The following is a 20,454-nucleotide window of genomic DNA, read 5'->3' as shown; positions in this document are numbered from 1 at the left end:
TTGCAAATAACAAAAAAAAAAAAAAAAGCCTACAACATGACCCACAACATACATACAAACATCATACAAAAGGAAAAACTCTACTTTTTAACACATCTGCAAATCACACAACCAAAAAAACCTTTAATCCAATCGATGAACAAAAATCGAAAATGATAAATGTGAAAATTAGAACATTGACATCGAAAAAAGGAAAAACAAACAGAGCTTGGATTTATCACAACATAAAAATGAAAAAAAAAAAATCCACAACATGCAAACAAAGAAAAAAAATCTATTTTTTCACAAATTGTCAAAGTTGAAGAGAGAAAACGAAAAGAGGAAAATCAAATCAATAGAGAAGATGCAGAGAATAGAGAAGAGAAAGAGAACAAACTACAACCCTTGGAAAAAATAGCCTAAACGAGATGAAAGCCAAAAAACGAACACTTCGGAAAACAAATATGAGGAGAGAAAACTAGCACATGAAAATGAAAAGAAGAGAGAACCCACATAGAAGACACAAAGAAGAGAGAAGACGAAAAGAATAACTAAGAAGAAGAGACAAAAAAAAAAAAAAAGGAAACCCACAAGATACAAACCCAAAAGATACAAACAAACAACATAAAAAAAAACAAAAAACAAAAAAAAAAAAATCTATTTTTACACAAATCTGCATATTGGGAGAGAGAAAGCCATCAAATGAAAATAAAAAATAAAAAATCCACTACATAGAAACAAAGAAAAACCACTACATGCAAAGAAAAAAAAAACACATCTATTATGTTCAGAAATCTGGAGACCAAAACCCCATCTAGAATATGCAAACTAGGTTCAACAGCATGACAAAAAAACACAACACTGGAAAAAAGAAAAAAGAAAAAAGAAAAGCCTGGACTGACACACCAACACAAATAAAATAGACGGAGACACAAGAAAAGAAAAAATACTTGACGAAGACATAAGACAATGAAAATCACTGCACTAATAGATTGATACCAAAAAATCCACAACCACTCGACGGACACGGAAGGATAGAGAAAAAAGAAAAAAATAGACTGGCACAAATAAATCCATAACCTATAAAAGAAAAATCACTGCACTGATACACTGACTAACACAATGACACCAAAATCCCCTCAACCACTCGAAGGACACTGAAGGAAAGATAAAGATAAAAAATAAAAACCGGGACTGATACAAATAAAGCCATCACCTTGACCCACGGGCACTCAAACCATCCCCATCCCTAACACTCAACCTGATCGACTAACACTCTCAATCAGCCGATCCCTTTCTCCAAAACCCAAACCATCCCCTTTCCCCTAAACTTCAGAAATAAAAATAAAAAATCCAAAACGATCATAATGTCCATTTAAAAAAATAAATAAGAAACGTCTACTCTTTTCACAAACCCAACGAAAAACAACCACCATTTATTTAAACCAAGATTGAAAAATGTAAATACACTAAAATAAAACCTAAAATCCTCAACCACTTGACGGACACAAAAGAAGAAAGAAGAAACAAAAAAAAAGTGCCACTGACATAAAAAATCCATCAGCCTCAACTAGGGGTGAAAAAAAAAAACCAGGTGAACCGGTAAATCGGACCAAACCGGAACAGACCAAACCGATGGGTCGGGTCAGTACCGGGCTCAATCTGGTCCGGTACCGATTCTATTCTTTTCAAAACTGGTCGAAATTGGTATGGTTCCGGTTTTCCTTTTTCTAACACCGGACTGGACCGGTTCAACCGGTTCATATATATATTTTAATTTTTTATATTGTATAAAATATTTTTATATTATATGTAATTTTGTATTATGTGATAAATTAATAGTTAATATAATATTAAATTTTAAAATCCTATATAAATAGCTATATATTATCATTATAATCTATTGTATTAGTAGTTATACTAATACTATATCACTATATTATATATTATATATTATAATATATCAATATAGTCTATAATAAAATTATAATATATATACTATATATTATACCGAAAAAAGGGGACCGAACTCGACTCGGTTTTTCAAATCTCAAAACCGGTATATACCAGCTCGGTTCTAAAATACGTCCAAAATAGGACCGGTTACACCCCTAGCCTTAACCACCCTGGCACTCAAGCTTCTCCCAACACTCAAACCATCCCCATCAGTAACACTCAACCTGACGCATTGACACAAATAAGCACAATAACATCAAACTCAAAAAATGAAGACACAGTAACACTAAACTAAAAAAATGAAAATACCACAATGTCATGCAAACCCAAAAAATTAAATTGATTAATCAAAGAATAAAAAAAATAATAAATAAATACCAAAAAGATCATAATCGGCGACAAAGGAAAAAAAATTAACTTCACCGAGAGAAAGAAGATGAGCTTTGGTGAGAGAATGAGGGAGAGGAGTTTTGGTGAGAGAATGCTGGAAAGGAACTTCAATTAGAAAAAACAAAAGAAAAAAAACAACGAACTTCGGCGAGAGGAAGGAATGAAGCTTCAGTTAGAAAATGTGGGAGAGGGAAAAAACTCAACCATAGTTGGGAAAAAAACACACACACACAAAAACCGGAGAGAAACTCTTAAACTAAAAAAATGAAAATACAATAATGCCATGCAAACCTAAAAAATAAAAATCAATTAAGCAAAGAATAAAAAAAAAAAAGCCCAAAGAGATCATAACCGGTGATAGAGGAAAAAAAATAAAATAACTTCACCGAGAGGAAGGAGTAGAGTTTCGGCAAGAGAATGAGGGAGAGGAGTTTCGGTGAGAGAAAGCCGAAGAGGAACTTCAGTAAAAAAGAAAAAAGAAAAAAAACAACGAACTTCGGCGAGAGAAATGAGTGAAGTTTCAGTCAAAAAATGAGGGAGAGGGAGAGTGAAGCTTCGGTGGGAGAAATGCTGAAGATTGAGGTGATGAGAGAATGAGCAAAGACGAAATGAAAGAGAAGAAAAGAAGATGAAAAGACAATAGTAAAGCATAATAAAATAAAAAAATCCATTGACAATTAAACCCCTAAAATACACGGAAAAGGCACAACACACATGTAATGAACAACAGGGCAAAAAGGGCAAAACACAAAAAAATATGGGGAAAAAAAAAACGGATTGGCAAAAATTACTATAGATTACTATAGCTACCCGATAGCCGCTTATTATATATAATAGATATATATGTATATATATATTATATAATTTTCAATATTTAAGTTGGAATGGACAGCATTCATTTATGTAATAAAGCTTTTAAGTGTTTGAATTATTTGGCTTCCTAATCTAATAATTCCATCTTACAAATGTAATCATCAAAATGTTTTTATATTTTGAAGAAGTTCTATTTTTTTGGTGCAGCCACGGTCGTCAAGGCCAGATGTTGCCTAGCTATGTCGGTTGAGGTTTTTTTTTTTAGTGTTTTTATAATTTTTTTTTTTTTTTGGTAATGTTTTTTAAGTTTTTGGATTTTAGATTTTCTTTTTCCATATAGAATAGTTGTTCCAAACTTTAATATATTTTTTAAGAATTCTTCTAATAATCATCCTTACACCCCACACTTGTTAAGAAATAAAATTAAAAAAAAAAAAAAAAAAGCTGGTTTGTAGTGTAGTGATGATGAACAGAATTTTTATTTATTTTGACTTTTTTCTATTGAAATGTGTCAATTAATGAAAGTCGGTTAGAAAATGTGGGAGAGGGAAAAAAACTCAACCGAATTATTATTTGGGTAGTGATAAGAGTAGTGATAGAGTTACTACTTATTTATTATTTTATTATTTTTTTTTAAGTATTTTTTTAACATTATTAATCATTAAGAAAAAATTAAAAAAATTTATAATTTTATCAATAGTCATTTTCTTAACTATTAAGTAAAATAAAAATTTAAGAAAATAAATAATAAATAATAATCCTATCATTTTTCAGCTGCTGCACCATGTAGGGACTGACACCCTTTCTTATTTTATCAAATTTCTTTTTTTGCCAGGTCTTACTAAATGAGGGATGAATGCAAAAGTTAGCGTGATGTGGGGTTTTCGGAAAGTTTAAAAAGAAGGTAATAGATGTAATGAAAAAGATGGGGTGTGGTAGGTTGGGTGTCATGTGTTGTGGGAGCTGGATGAGTAAAGGTACCCTTTAGCATTCTTATATTTTTATTTTAGAATTAATGATTTAACTTTGCTTTTACAAATAAATTAGAAAAAACAATTAGGTCTCTGCCATCTGAAAATGCCCATTTTGTTTAAGGGAACAACACAAGCATCGTGATCTAGGGCTGCAAATTAGTAGAGCAGCTCGTGAACGATTTTTGACTCGATTAGTATATATTCGGTTTGAATTCGGTTCATTTAATAAATGAGATGTTTACAAACACTATTATTGACTCGAAATTCGAATATTAAACGAGCAAAACTCGTATAAGCTCACATCGACTCAGTTTAGGTTTGTGAACAAAGTTCATATAAACTCGACTTGACTTGTTTGAGCTCTCATTTTGAAGCTCGAGTATCCTTATTTGAATTCGGCTACAAAGTTAAAGCCCGTCACAAAGAAAAAGTCTTTTTTGTACAAAAACTTGTCATTTTGGCTTTGGCAGCAAGCACAAGCTATTGGGTAGATTTCTTCCTTTTTTCTTTTTCCATTTCTTTAAAATCCTTTCTATGGAACACTTGAGTACACAACATTTCACTTAGAACGACACTCCAAAAGATTGCGTTGAGATATTAAAATTGATGGAAATTACATTTCTTGGTTGGAAAAACGACACTCCAAAAGATGCTTGCTAGGAAAAAAAAAATTTGAACCAGAACACAAAATATAATTACTAGCTTATTGAATGAGCACACAAAATATTGAACCAGAAAAGAAAGTCTTCTTGAACATGACTTTCTTGGTGCAACTTCATTCAAAAGATGGCTCTAGCTAGAGACTGCAGTTTGGGGCTTGGGCCGTTGCTAATACTTTAGAAATTATGTGCATAGTCGGCCTGGATTCTGGAACGTCATTTAAGCATTCAGTAGTAATCTCTGCAACCCTTATGAGCTTGCCCTCAACTTGGGGCACTGGAAACTGAAGGCGTTGGTCCAACACATCTTTCAGTTGAATGCCCATCTCAACTGATGGAGATGACTTAAATAAGAAGATGAAATCACCCGGATACTTTTCCATTATCACTTCTAATGACAACACACCAAAGCTATATACATCACATTTCTCAGTTATCTTCATTGTATAAGTAAGTTCTGCCAAGAAAAATAAAGGAACAAAATTCAACACTTGCGCATGCCTTTAATGTTATCTCATAGCAAAATGACAATGAAATATATTACCTGGTGCTATATATCCATATGTGCCTGCAAGGGAAGTCCAATTGGATGAATCTATCTCCAAAATCTTAGCAATACCAAAATCTGAAACATGGGCCACATATTGAGAATCCAACAAGATGTTGTTACTTTTGATATCCCGATGAATTATTGGTGGTGAGCAATCATGGTGCATGTAGGACAAGGCATAAGCCACACCTTTGACAATATTCAATCTCTTACTCCAATCAAATTCTTTAGCATATTCTTCAATCTGCAAAATTCTTGCCAAACTACCCATTTCTACATATTTGTAAACCAAAAACAAATGTCGAGCATACGAACAGAAGCCATGAAGTTTGACGATATTTCGATGTCGTACTTTTGTTAATGCCTTTATCTCATTTAAGAATGCTTTTTGGGATCTTTTCTCATCGTCAAGTAGTTGGTGGAGTTTCTTCACAGCTACCATTTCACCAGATGAGAACTTTGCTTGATATGTTGTTCCATATCCTCCCTTCCCAATGCAATATATATCATTGAACGCGTTGGTTGCTCTTATGACCTCTTCATACATCTTTCTTCCATCGAAAGTGCTTGACACCTTCATGCTTGTTGCTTTGTTCTAATTGGGGATATTGATCTTTCTTTCTTCTTTGCAAAATTAGAAGAATTAGGAAGAAAACAAACAAAACCAAAAGTGATCCCACAACAGGGAAAATAATTTCAAACATGGCTTTCATGTGGCCCTTTTTTTTATTTATGTTTGCATGGGGAAAGCCCTTTAACGTTGCCGCACAATCCCTTGTTATCTTGCAAGGCTTCCAAGGGAGTATCTAAAAATGCTTTGCTGTTTGGAATGAGGCCGTGTTACTCATTGTAAGATATGTCAACATGCAACAAGCTATGCATTTCTTCAAAGGTAGTCGGAATAATGCCAAAAAGATGATTGTGAGAGAGATTGAGCACCTCCAAGCTTTGCATTTTGCTGACTTCTGATGGTATCTCTCAAGTCAAAGAGTTATAGCTTAAATCTAGTTTGGAGAGATGAAATAAGCTCATAAGTAAGATGGGAAGTTCTTCACTGAAATTGTTATGGCTTAAATTCAAGTGGTTCAATTTTGAGAAGTCGTTCCCAAGATTACGTGGAAGTGACATGCACAATTTGTTCGAGGATATGTCTAGAAATTCGAGATTGGTCAATGACTCAAATTCTACAGGTATAGCACCAGAGAGATGATTTCCATTCAACCACAACTTCTCTAGAGAAGTCAACTTTCCAAGTTCCTTTGGAATTGCCCCAACTGTATGATTTAATGAAAAATCAAGCACATGTAGTTGAATCCAGTTTCCAATCTCGGGTGGTATGCTACCACTAATGTTGTTCCTGCTCATTTTTAGAGTACCTAATTTTAGACATTGTCCCCAATTACTTGAGATCTTGCCATAAAAGTTATTGTGGCTTAGATCTATGATGATCAAGTTTGGAGAGGAACCAAAGACTTGAGATATATCTCCAATGAGTTGGTTTCGATTCAAGAAGACTCTCATTAAGCTCGTGCAATTTTTTAGGCTTTGGGGAACTTGACCTTTGAAACCATTGTTGTATATTGATAAATTCTTAAGTGAACCACCATGACAAATACTTTCTGGCAAGGGGTCGATAAATTGGTTTCCATTAAGTTGCAAACTTTCCATGTTCATGGAACCTCCGATTCCTTATGGGATGGGACCAGAAAGTTGGTTATCATAAAGATCCAAAGCTTGTAAATTGCTCAAATTAGCAAACAAACGTGGAATTGGACCTTGAAGATGGTTTTGGGAAAGCATAAGATGTGTTAGAGAATTCAGGCGGTCTATTTCTTCAGGAATGGAGCCAAAAAGTTGATTTTGAGAGAGGTCCAGATGGGTAAGATTTCTCAAATTTTCTAAAGTAGGGATGGGACCTTCAAAGCGGTTTTGTGAAAGAGAAAGATTGGTTAGAGAATTTAGGCGACCTAGTTCTTCAGGAATGAAGCCAGAAAGTTAATTTTTCCAAAGACTAAGAAATGTAATATTTCTCAAATTTTCTAAAGAAGTAGGAATGTGACCTTCTAAACAATTTTGGGAAAGATCAAGTTTGGCTAGAGAATTTAGACAACCTAGTTCTTCAAGAATGGAGCCATAAAGTTTATTTTGCCCAAGATACAGAAGGGTAAGATTTCTCAAATTTCCTAAAGAAGTAGGGATGAGACCTTCAAAACTATTTTGGAAAAGATGAAGTTCGGTTAGAGAATTTAGGCGACCTAGTTTTTCAGGAATGGAGCCAGAAATTTGATTTTGAAAGAGATGTAGAAAGGTAAGATTTCTCAAATTTCCTAAAGAAGTAGGAATGGGACCTTCTGAACGGTTTTGGGAAAGATCAAGAAAGGCTAGAGAATTTAGGTGACTTATTTCTTCAGGAATGGAGCCAGAAAGTTTATTTCCCCAAAGATACAAAAAGGTTAGATTTCTCAAATTTCCTAAAGAAGTTGGGATGTGATATTCTAACGGTTTTGGGAAAGTTGAAGTGAGGCTAGTGAATTTATGTAGCCTATTTCATTAGGAATTATCATTAATACTTAATATTAGTTAGTAATTTGATTGTGATCAATACCAATTATCATGATTATATAATTTCCTGATTCGTGAATTTATTAGCGCAAATGTTTTAAATTATAAAGTATTCATTAATTAATAAAACAGGTTTCTTAATGCATGCACGCTTAGAAAATGGGATAAAAAAGAAGATCGAGCTAGCACGTGTATGATTTCTAAATACTAGCACTTGTTTCATGTTCCCGATTTCTTATTTTGATTAAAACTAAATAATCATATATGCAATTGCTTGCTTTATTTCGTCGTGCGCAATTCAGGACATATAATTTGGATAAGCAAAAGAATTATCAAAACATGCCCAATTATCTGCCATCTGTTAGAATATAAGACTTTGATTTTAAAAAAATAATGTGTCATATATTAGATTGCAAATAATTTATGGGATTTCTTCTTTGTTATCTATACAATACCCTAATTTATTGAGCACCGTGATTTTTTATTGTCCATTTGCATTGCTTAAAAGAAAGTTCAGAACCAAAATCCTTAAAATCATTGAATTTGCTTTATTGAGTTAATTAGTTTATGAAGAAAACATTTATCCCCCAATCTCTCTTGATCGAAGATGACGACAAATTGGAATAATTTTGCCCAATTGGATAAGGTATGGCGTCTATTCCTGTTGCCCACTATAATTTTTGGATTGTTGATGCATAAAAAATTGTACAACAGGCCGAAAGGAGAGAAATATTCATTCTCGACCAGTTGTGTTGATTCAGACCTCGGTCAATGTGGTTTGGTGTTTCCAGCAGTGGTTTGGTGTGGCCGTACGGTGTCGGCATGTACATTCATGGCAGTGTATAGAAAACAAATATAGGGAAAGTAAGAGATTGAGACGCAGAGATTTACACGATTCAGCATAATGCTTACGTCCATGGGCGTTTGGAGAAGCGAAATCCACTATAAGACACAGAGATCCACTATTTTTGCCATTAAGGATAATTCTCGGGGCAAATATACCATGTGGCAAGTCTTTGTTGACCGTAGATGACCATGGATACAATTGGATTCTAGCTTAGCTAGGGTTGAGCACCGCAAAATGCCAGTCATACTCTGACATGTCGGAGTGAAGTTGGATTTGGGCTCTCACTAATCGGACTTGGACTTCCAGATTTTAATTTTTTTTTTCAATTTTAATTTTATTAAACATAACCAAAATTGAAAAAATAAATCATTGTACAAATTAATGTTATTGTACATTAGTATTGTACGTTATTATATTTTAATGTTTCTATATCAGTATTACATATTATTATACATTGATTATTATACATTACTAGTACATGTTATTATATTTTAGTTATTATATATTAGTATTATAGTTAAGCTAGCTTGATATTTTATTCAACTCGATAAATCATTTTCCTTACGTAACGTGTGAATGCTCTGCTAGGGTTTCCTTTGTGCGGTGTTAGTCCTTCATTTGTTGTGATGAGCGGCCTTTCGATGGCCTCTGGTACCGGCAGGCTGGAGCAGAATACTACGGCAGAGCCCCCTCTGGTGGGGATGGAGCGTTCGGTCGATAAAAATACTAAGGCGTGCGAACGTAGATCATTCATGGAGGCTTTGCAACGGCCTATTCCACCTCCAACATTCAAACTCCCAGTCTGGCGTCCTGAGGTAATCAATGGTGAACATGGTTTTGCTTTTTCGGACATTAAGATGGCAAGGGTTGCCGAAGACTTAAAATATGCTTTGGTTCTCAAATTCCTGAACACTAGACCATCCATTGATGTGTTGCGGAAACATATTATTAAATCATGGGGGTTTAGTGAGGTGCCTATGATCAGTTTTATGGATGGTGTTCACGTCCTCTTGCACTTAGCAAATGAGAAAGACTATCTCCATGCATGGGCACGTGAAGGACGGGTGGTAGCAGGTGTGCAATTCAGGTTGTTTAGTTGGACGGTGGGGTTGGATGTTAAAAATGAACCTTCCATTGCTCCCCAATGGATCTTTTTACCAAGTCTCCCATTGCACCTATATCAGTTGGATTGCCTCCAAAGTTTTGCTACTAGGTTTGGTAAATTCTTGGGTACAGATAACGCGACAATTTACAGAACTCGGGCCACAGGGGCGAGGCTGTGTGTTGAAGCAGACCTCAGGGATGATCCGATTGCAAGATTTCCTGTGAGGATTGGCAACTCGAATCAGATATGGTAACCAGTTGTATATGAGAAACCAGGATGTTACTGCAATAAGTGCTTTAGACAAGGCCATACCGAGGTTGTCTGTAGAAATGGGCAGAGTGGTAAACGTGGTAATGACGTGAGTAAGAAGGGGAAAGTGGGTGGAAATAATGATGATGCAAAAGTATGGACGGAAGTGGGACTGAAGAATCTAGTGGTTGAGACTATGCATGAGGAAGTTGATAGGGTTGACAAATCTCAGGATAAGGTTAAGTCTTGCAAGGCAAGGGCAGTACAGAGGAAAGCAAGAAAGCAGTAGTGAGTCAGTCGACCCATATGGATTGCATGGACGGGGGGAGAACTTGTGAACGTGGGGAGGGGCTTTCATTACCTCCAGAGATTCCAGTTGGTACCAGTCAAGACAACGAGAATCGTGTTCTGCATGAAGATGAGGTGCTTGCCAGGTTGACAGTCCAACCACTTGTAAATACTTGCCAGATTCATAACAATGTTGAAGATTAGGTGTTTGCCAGGTTGACAGTCCAGCCACTCATAGATACTTGCTAGATTCATAACAATGTTGGGCAAAGTTGATGGGATCCTTTGTTAAAACAGATATGAAGCTCTATCGGAGGAGGAGTTATTATCGGTGGTTGATGCTAATAAAGATTATAACTTAGAACCTGGTGACTCGCGAATAGGGGAGGGAGTATCCAATGTAGAAAGAACTATTGAGCCAAGGAGATCTAAGAGGGCTAAGGCCCTTCCTCCCAAACTTTGTTAATGTTTGACAATATTGCAGTTTGGAATGTCTGTGGGTTGGGCACTTCCAAGAGAAGGTTACGTAGTTTGATTAACAAGATAAATATTTCGATCTTGGCGATATCTAAGCCTTTTCAGGCGGTTGAGAAAATTAATAAGTGGGCGCTTTGTATTGGGTTTCACAAGTTGGCTTCCAATATGGAAGTGGGAGGCAAAATCTGGCTTTGTTGGAAAGAGGAGGTAGAAATGGATTTGGTAGCGGTGACTAACCAATCCTTCACAGGTTTGTTATCTCGTAATGGGGAGGCAATCATGGTTTCTTTCATTTATGCCAAATGTTCGATGATTGAGCGTCGTGAGTTATGGGATCATCTGAGCGGTATAACTTGCACCGGTATTCCATGGATTATTATGGGAGATTGTAATATTATTCGTGTGGACACTGAACGAAGGGATGGGAATCCGAGATCCCGTTTGGCTATGAGTGAATTTAATAATTGCATTGATAGTTGTTGGTTTGTTAGAATGGAACCTTTCTGGTACTCAATTCTCTTGGTGTAATGGACAACAGGGTCTAGCTCGTAGCTGGGCTAAGCTTGATCGTATTCTTGTTAATAATACTTTTACAGTCAGGTGTGGAGGTGCTGAGGCCATGCTTATTAACCATAGTACGTCAGATCACTCTCCCCTTCTTCTCCAATTGACGCCTTCCCTCTGAAGGTATGGTCTGGCTCCCTTTCGTTTTCAAAATATGTGGTTATTGCATGAGGATTTTCTCAAGGTGGCTTGGGAGGCTTGGTGTGTGGAGTCACCGGGTGCCAATAATCTGATTATTCTAGTTTAGAAGATTAAGAAGATGAAAGTCATTCTCCATGCTTGGAACAAAAACACATTTGGCAGGGTGGATTTTTGTATCCGAGAGCTTGAAGAGCGAATTGAGCTTCTTCAAGAAAGCCTTCAAAATGGCTTTTCTAATCAATTAGATTCTGAATTGTTGCAGTCCAAGATTGAGTTGGATTCTTGGATGCAAAAGGAACATGTTCGGCTCACTCAACAGGCTAAGAAAAAGTGGATTAAAGAGGGTGATCGGAATTCTAAATTTTTTCATGTTGTTATTGCTCAAAGATGTAGGAACTCGAGTGTTAAGTCCATGCGTATTTCTAAAGATGTCAATCTTTCTTCTCTGGACTAAGTTCATGAGGTGGCAGTGAAGCATTTTGAGGATTTTCTTGGGCAGTCTGGGAATGGCGTAATTCCAGATTTAACTTCTCTCATTCAACCGTGTTTTGTGGATAGTGATTGGGATGCTTTTATGGCTGAGCCTTTGGAAGTTGAGGTCAGAGTGGTGATTGCTTGCATTTCTTCGGATTCTAGCCCTGGTCCTGACAGGCTAGGGTCTACTTTTTACATTGCTTGTTGGGATTTCATTAAGCATGATGTCTTGGTTGCGGTGAAGGATTTCTTTCATGGTGTAAGTTTGCCTCGATTCTTCACTTTCTCTTTTGTTGTGTTGATCCCGAAGGTGCCTAATCCTACGAGCTTTGATAAGTTTTGACTGATAAGTCTATGCAATGTGATTTACAAAGTCTTTGCTAAATTACTGGTTAATCGATTATCTCCTATCCTTGGCAAGTTTATTTCTCCTGAACAGGGTGCCTTTGTAAAGGGGCACAATATTTTTAGAATATTTCGTTAACTTAAGAAGTTTTTAAACCGCTGCATAAGAAGGCAACAGGCGGTAATTTGTTCATGAAAGTTGATATGAGCAAGACTTATGATAGAGTGGATTGGAGGTTATCAATGCTTGTCCTTCGCTCCTTTGGTATTCCTGATCACTTCTGCACGCTTGTTTGGAATTGTGTCTCCACCCCTTAGTTTTCTGTTATGATGAATGATATGTAGAAAGGTTTCTTTAAATCTGAGAGGGGTCTGTGGCAAGGTGACCCTTTATCTCCCTATCTCTTTATTCTGGTCCAGGAAGTCTTATCTCAGCTGATCTCTAAGAAGGTGAGGGAGGGGAGAATTAAGTTGTTTTCCTTGCCTTCTGGTGCCACTTTGTTGTCTCACCTCTTGTATGCAAATGATATTGTGGTCTTTTCTAATGCGTCTAAAAGCACCGTTAGATCCTTGATGGAGATTTTTCGTACGTTTGAGGCTTCGTCGGGACAAAAGATTCATTATCACAAGTTTGTTGTTTTCTGGTCTAAGTGGTTATCGCCTAGTCGTACTAGAGAAATCTTGGCTGATACTAGTTTCTCTCAAGGTCAATTCGCATTCACCTACCTGGGAGCTCCTCTAGTTGATGGCAGGGTCAAAGTTGCCCATTTTGATCCTCTTGTGGAGAAAGTTGCAAAAAAATTGGCGGGTTGGAAAAATAGATTGTTATCGCAAGGTTGCCGCTTGATCATCTTGAGGCACGTTCTCTCTAGCATGCCTATTCATTTGCTTTCGGTGGTTCACATGCCTAAAACAGTGACGAGGAAATTGGCTAGCATGTTTGCCACTTTCTTTTGGGGAGAAGAGGAGAAAAAGAAAATGAATTGGAGGGCTAGGAAAAAAAATGTGTGTTCCATGTGAAGAGGAGGTGTGGGTGTTAGGGACCTTGGCAAGGTTCAACAGGCTATGTTCATAAAGTTTGGCTGGCAACTTTTGACGCAGGACTCTCTTTGGGCTAATTTTTTTCATGCTAAGTATGTGAAAAATAATCATATTTCCTTGATTCAGGAGGGGCGGCTTGGCTCTCAGTTTTGGAAAAATATTCTTCAAGACATCCCGTTGCTGTTACAGAATTCTCAATGGAAAGAAAGGGAAGGCAAGGTCTCTCTTTGGTATGACAAGTTTATGGAGGCCAGACCTTTATGTATGAGGGCAAATGACAACTCGGAGACTCATCTCAAGGTGAAAGATATAGTGGTGCAGAACTGTTGGGATGTGGATAAACTTAATGATCTCGTCAAACCGCAACTTGCCAGTGAGGTTATGGCTTCAGTGGGTGGGGTGAAGAATAAAGAGGATGTGTTGATTTGGACCCCCGATAAACATGGGAATTTTTCTACCAAGTCGGCTTGGGAGATTATCTGTGTCAGAGTCACAAAAATGGATGGTGCATCGTGGATCTGGAATAAATGGTTGTCTGGTAAGATATTTATTTGTGTGTGGAAAGCTTAATTTAATTGTCTAAGTGTGGATGATCAAATACACAAGCTTGGTATTCCTATTGTCTCTTGTTATAATTGTTGCGAGAATCGGCAATGTGAAGATCTTAATCATGTCCTGGGTAGTGGAGATTTTGTTACTGCTGTGACGCCCCCAAATTTCGCTTGGGATCGGACGGACATTTGAAGCGTCGAGACATGCAACACAAGGTTACCTGCCCCCGTTCATGACATATAAGATGCAATATTCCTAATATGCATCTAGCATTATGCAATATTCGCAGCGGATGATTTTTTTCTTCAGCAATACTATGCACCAAACCGAAATATCCCAAATACTTAAAACATACTTTATACATAATGACGTACTAAACAACTGAGATCACAATAATAGTTTATATGGTTGTGATCAAAAGAGTGCTGGAGATTGAACTCCACAAATACAAGTAGTAACCTGAGGTAACTACTGTACTACCATCTACGTCGCACCATCGCTTAGTCGATCGTTTCCAGTTGGTCGATTCTCGATTCTCCTTCAGATCCTGTAATAAGATCTACCATTCGGGGGGAATGGTAGTTGGGACTACCACAGTGAGATTTGATTACAAATCTCAGCAAGTTAACAAGAAACTTCCACACAAGTTAATGATACATGCATTGCAGTAAAAGCATAAATGCATAATCAAATCATAAGTAATCATAGCATAACTTGACATACAACATAACATAACTGGCATAACTTAAATTGAAACTGAAGCTTAGCATGAACGTGACTTGAAACATAACATGGACTTGAAGCTTAGCATGAACGTGACTTGAAACATAACATGGACTTGAAACATAGCATGAACGTGAACTTGAAACATAACATGGACTTGAAACATAACATGAACGTGAACTTGAAACATAACATGGACTTGAAACATAACATGAACGTGAACATGTATAATTTGAACATGAACTTGAACATAACTTGAACTTGAGCATGACATAACATAAATGTGAACTTGGAACATAACGTGAACGTGAACATAACATAACATGAACCTTGAAACATATTCTTGTCTCATGGAGTTACCATGATTGTGTGAACGTAAACTTGAACATAACATAACGTGAAACATGACTTGAACTTGGAATCTTATTCAATAGACTTAATCATTAAAGTGACCATATGGGTGATACACAGGTCCCCTTGAGTCGTGTGTCCCTGCCGATTACTGCATCACATCACATGTTTCTATACCAGCTGTGAGTGCGTTAATACGTACTCCACAGTTGTTGTGGCCCCACGTATTCTACGTGTCACAATTGCTGTGTCTCACGTAGTGTATGCTCCACAGTTGTTGTAGCCTCATACTTCATGCTCCACAGTTGTTGTGCCCCCATGACTTATTTGTTTGTGCCACACTTGCTGTGGACACACGTAACATAATGTGTGGCACCATCGGCGTTAGTGCCTGGCGCGCTCCGGTGACAAGCTAATTATGCCTCATTTACAACCTGTTGACTGTACTTCATCAATTCAGGGAATTTCACACCTATTTAGACACTCCAGCGTGAACAAAGGAGTTCCACTAGGATATTACCCCATCCTAGCGCTTAGGGTCGTGATTGACATGAATAACTTAACTGGCATACCTGACATTTCGTAACGTGACGTAACATGAACGTAACATAAAAGACAGAAGTCCTGACGTAGCATAACGTGACATGAACTAAGATAAAAGACATGACATACTTCAAGACATAAATGTAACAGAGAACATTTCATAACATGGCATACATGTAACATGCAACATTTCGTAACATGGCATACCATATAACAGACAACATTTCTTAACATGACGTAATATGTGACAGTGAATATTACGTGGTATGAAATACATGTAATAGATGGCATACTTAACTTAACATGACATACTTGCAATGTAGAGCAATACGTGACAGAATATCTTGTGTAACAGATGAATAAATCATGACAGAATAAATTCTGTGTAACAGATAAATATGTAATAACTTGACATGACACATATGATAACATGGATACATACACTTTAGTTCCCTTACTTATCACTCATACACATTAAATTGATAGTAAGTTAAAAACTAACTTACCTCGATCTTCACGCTTCGAGACAAAACTCAATGCGATCACGAGAAACTGAAAGTAGTGATTTTTAAAAATTAGAACTTAATCACTAACAATTAGGAAAATGGATAAATATCAACTTAGAGTAAAATTACCATTTTACCCTCTACATGTGGAAAAATGACCATTTTACCCATAACTTAAGGATTTTGCATCCTAACTCCAAAAATCACCAAAATTTACATACTTTATATAAATTTTGTCCTAAGCTCAAATATCAATTCAGAAAAATTTAAAACTAAACATAACCATTAAAACTCTATAGGGCCGAAACTTACAAATGCTATTTCCTTTATTTTTGTTGTAATTCTTTCAAATCTCAAAACTCATGATTAAACTAAAATTTTTCTTCTACTATACTCATAACATATTCCTAAGAATAATCATATTTTGAATCATGAACAAAAGTCATCAAAATCACTAAAACCATACTTGAACTTTTTGGTTTTTCTTCGAAGTTCAAAACAGAATTTTGTTTCTAACTTGTTTTGATCAACCTTTTGATCCATGACTTATAAAGAAGTGATCTTCAAACCAAAGCATCACATAGTTTAAAAAGGTGTCCTAAAACAGATCCAAGCTTCAAACTCAAGATCACATGGTTAAACATCACCCAAAACATAAATTTAGCCAAGAACATCATCACTTTGGCCTAACCAAATATCTCAATGCATAAAATTTCATATCTTCGAAACTAACATCAAATATCTTCAAAATAACATTCTAACATGTATATAAGATGCTTAGGATCTTCCAATAAAAATATCAAAGCCATTGGAATAAGATTAAACCATAAAAGATTTAAACTTTCTCAAAACAGAAACTGTTTTTCCTCTTCCAGTTTCTAAGTTTCTAGACCTAAGAAAATATTTCACCAAAACTTTTAATCATGCAACAAATCCTCAACCAATAATCATATACACATGTTAACAGTACTCCATAAAAATTTCGGACCAAGATCTATTCATTAGCTTGGTCAAAAACTCCAAAATATAACACACTCTCCAGTTTATCGCCCAGAATGACCTTTCTGGGGTATAAACAACATTTTACCGATCAAATGATCTCCAAATGGAACAACTTTCATGAAGGAAACTTTGCGAGAAAACACTTACAAAAGCTTCGAAACAGGCGTTCAAAAGAGGTAAGAAAAACTACCCGAGAGTGTCTTTTGTGTTCTATGGAGGAAAAGTGTAAAGGATAGTTACTTTTCGAGGGAAGTGGACTGGAGAGCCTCTTACACAAGTTATGGAAAGTGATAGGACTGAAAGAAAGGTTGAGTGTTGGCCTTTTCTTCCCATAAAAATCAGTCCAAGATCTTTTCTCAAGGTAGAGTGTAAGAGTGAAAGAGTGAGGTGGCTTTTAGCTTTGTACTTCAAGAACCTTCTAGGCCCTTCTTGTAAAGATCTGACCAGCCAAGTGGGGGCACAAAACTTAGCCATGAAGCAATGCTAATGTGGTCAATTTCGTGGGCCTTAATGGGCCTAAACCGAATGGGCCTAAATTTTGGGATTTAAAGAGGGTTTGGGTTGCTATCAGGCCCAAATCCAATATCACTTGGTCCAATCAATTTTTCAAGGTTAACAAGGTTGGATAATGATGTCCTAACACAAATTTGAAGGATTAATAGCATGTGGAAGTGATTTAATCAAGTGATTAAACACAATGCTAGAAATCGGATTAGAAAATGTTTAGAGGCCAACTTTAGGGTTTTGGGGAAACCGTTTAGGGTTCTGATTTCAACAATGTTTTTAGGCTTTCAATTGGACTTCCACCATTTAGGGTTTTACTAGGATGGAAACCCTCTTTGATTTGACACAATTTGGTTGAGCAGATGAAACAAAGTTTTGCTTAAGTGGCATGATCTCACATCTTGATTCCTTCAAATCTAACAAACATTCCTCATGGTGCCAAGTGTCTAATATTATTCACTAAGTGTGGCTAAGATCTTGCCAAGTGTCCAAATAAAACTTCTCTAATCTAATTTGGATATTCCATACCGTGATTTTGAAACACTGCAATTGGTGCGCTTACCGAGGTTACTATTCACTCTAAAAAAATAAATCATAAACTTAGCACTAAAAATTCCTAAATATTCATATTAACCTACAGTGAAAATCTTTTACCGAAATTCAACCTCGAAGTGCCCCTAAAAATAATTTCACAATTCCCAACAGACGTTTTGTCCGGAATTATGAAAATAGGCTATTGCGCCATAAAATCCTAAATAATCCACTAAGTCTAATGGCGTAGACCATAACGCATTCTGACACTTCTAACCACCTCAAATAAATAAAACTCATATTTCTAGTATCATAGTGAGTGATAACACTGACTATGTTGACAGACTAAAACTTATGCGATTGATTGATTCGTAAAAACTTATGGAGTTTTCACGAGATTCCTAAAGTCAATAGAAATTCCACCAATGAATTTTGGTGGAATTTCTAGCGGGCTATTACAACTGCCCTTTGGAGGAAAGTGTCCGCTGAAATGGGTTTTCCGTTTGTGGCTATCCAGAGCTAGAGGGAACGTATTTTAGCTTGGTTTTGACGTGCTACGCGACAATCCCAAGTAGGGATCCTTACCGGTTTACTTTCGTCCATTATTGTGTGGAGATTGTGGCAACGTAGATGTAAGGCCCAGATGGAAAATAGGAATGAGTCTGTGAATGAGGTTTGGCATTCGATTAAATTTTGGGTGCATGTGGTGATGGATAGTATCTCCAAAGTTGATAAGTTGAACATTGGGGATTCTAGGCTTCTAGCGCGTCTTGACATTCCCCTTCTCATTCCTAAGCATAAAAATGAAAGAGTGGTTTGGTGGTCCAAACCGGCCCATGATCGTGTCAAATTGAATGTGGATGGGAGTAGTTTGGGTAATCCAAGGAGTGGTGGTAGTGGTGGAGTGCTTCGTGACAGGGATGGCAAAATTATTTTTGCTTTCTCTAAAACTATTGGGTCTTGTACCAATACAGAGGATGAACTCTGTGCCTTACTTGAAGGTCTTCGTCTTTGCATAATTGCCGGTTGGAGGGAGGTTGATGTTGATTGTGACTCACAGGTGGTTGTGTCCTGGGTTAATTCCAGGAATTGCTCCCTTTGGCATTTGTGGGATTTGTGGGATCTTATTGTCGACCATCTTGAAGAGATGGATGTTGAGTGTCGTCATTGCTTTAGAGAACGGAACTCAGTGGCAGATTCCTTAGACAAGGAGGGCGCGATGGTAGTGGATATGTTTTACATGGATACCCAGAGTCTTCCATGTCATATTAGAGGCCTGGCTAGGTTTGACAAATTGGGTCTACCCTATATTCGGACTTAGTTTTCTTGTTTTGCTACGCATGTTTAGAGGTCCTTTTAGGCTTGTTAAAAGTTGTTTCTGTTTTGGGTTGGGGGTGGTTTGTGTTTGGGAGTCTTTGATGTATTTACCCATTTGTTTCTCTTGTTCCATGGTATTCATCCACCACAAGTGAAGGCTTCTTTAATAAACTTGGGACGGGGCCACTATTGGACATGTGACTGCTGGCCATTCTGAAAAAAACATAATTTAACATAAATTCTATATTGCATAAAAAAATAATTTATCAAATATCTCTTGTAAAATCACGACAGTATACGTAAAAGTAATGACAGGCTTATAACCTATTCACAATTTATATATAATTTTAAATATAATAATATATTTTAATATATTTAAACACATCAAAATTAAAATTAAAATTCTAATAATATTATTTTTTGACATAATTATAAATAAATTGTTATGAAATAGAAATTCTATATTTGCCATACGCATAGAAACAACACTTCTCTCTTCTCATGAGAATCTAATTCCGGTGGCCGGAGCTAATTCCGGTGGCCGGAGCTATGGACAAAAGTAATGTGAAATGAAGATTCGAGGAAAGGCAGTACAAGCATGTGCATGCAAAGATGTCCGATTGCAGCCTTTCGCACCATCAAAACCACAACAGCATGAATGAATGAGTATTCTACAGCCACGCTCGCACCTCCACTTGATTGTGGCATGCCACGTGTAATTATTAAAAACAAAAAGGAACAAAAACGTAAAATGGGACTTTTCATTACATTGTTAGACCTTGAGACCCATTTCTCATTTTTGTGTGAATTCCCCTGTCTGATTGGAACCTCATGGTTTGAAAAACAACATTAGTTATTTATAACTAGTTCCATCTGTTCCCTTTGATTCAAATAAAATTTGGTTAAAATTAATCTACAGTTGATGATAATGAAATTGTAACGCCCCGTTCCCGGAGGTTCGGAGAGTTAATTCTTAATATCTAAAATCAACTTAAATAATACCACTATAAC

General features: G+C 36.5%; 1 protein-coding gene across 1 annotated transcript; it reads right to left on the bottom strand.

Annotated features, from left to right (window-relative positions):
• Positions 1–2,056: 2,056 nt before the first annotated feature.
• On the bottom strand, positions 2,057–5,901 carry LOC108999938 (MDIS1-interacting receptor like kinase 2-like). Its single transcript, XM_018976810.2, has 3 exons — positions 5,316–5,901; positions 4,973–5,228; positions 2,057–2,159 (listed from the first exon to the last, which is right to left on the bottom strand). Exons 1-3 carry the CDS (start codon positions 5,899–5,901, stop codon positions 2,057–2,059), a joined length of 945 nt encoding a protein of 314 aa, XP_018832355.2.
• Between the last annotated feature and the right edge of the window lie 14,553 nt (positions 5,902–20,454).

Source organism: Juglans regia, chromosome 2 (assembly GCF_001411555.2).
Source record: "Juglans regia cultivar Chandler chromosome 2, Walnut 2.0, whole genome shotgun sequence".
Lineage (NCBI taxonomy): Eukaryota > Viridiplantae > Streptophyta > Magnoliopsida > Fagales > Juglandaceae > Juglans > Juglans regia.
The sequence above is the reverse complement of the archived record's forward strand: the minus strand, read 5'-3'. Positions and strand labels throughout refer to the sequence as shown.

Bases quoted from the DNA above. Each gene is read 5' to 3' on its own strand.
- LOC108999938 (XM_018976810.2), bottom strand. From the start codon at position 5,901: ATGAAGGTGTCAAGCACTTTCGATGGAAGAAAGATGTATGAAGAGGTC. The intron at 5,229-5,315 runs GTAATATATTTC...TTTTCTTGGCAG, and splicing joins ATATGGATATATAGCACCAG to AACTTACTTATACAATGAAG. The intron at 2,160-4,972 runs GCCGACTATGCA...TCAATGCGTCAG, and splicing joins AATGACGTTCCAGAATCCAG to GTTGAGTGTTACTGATGGGG.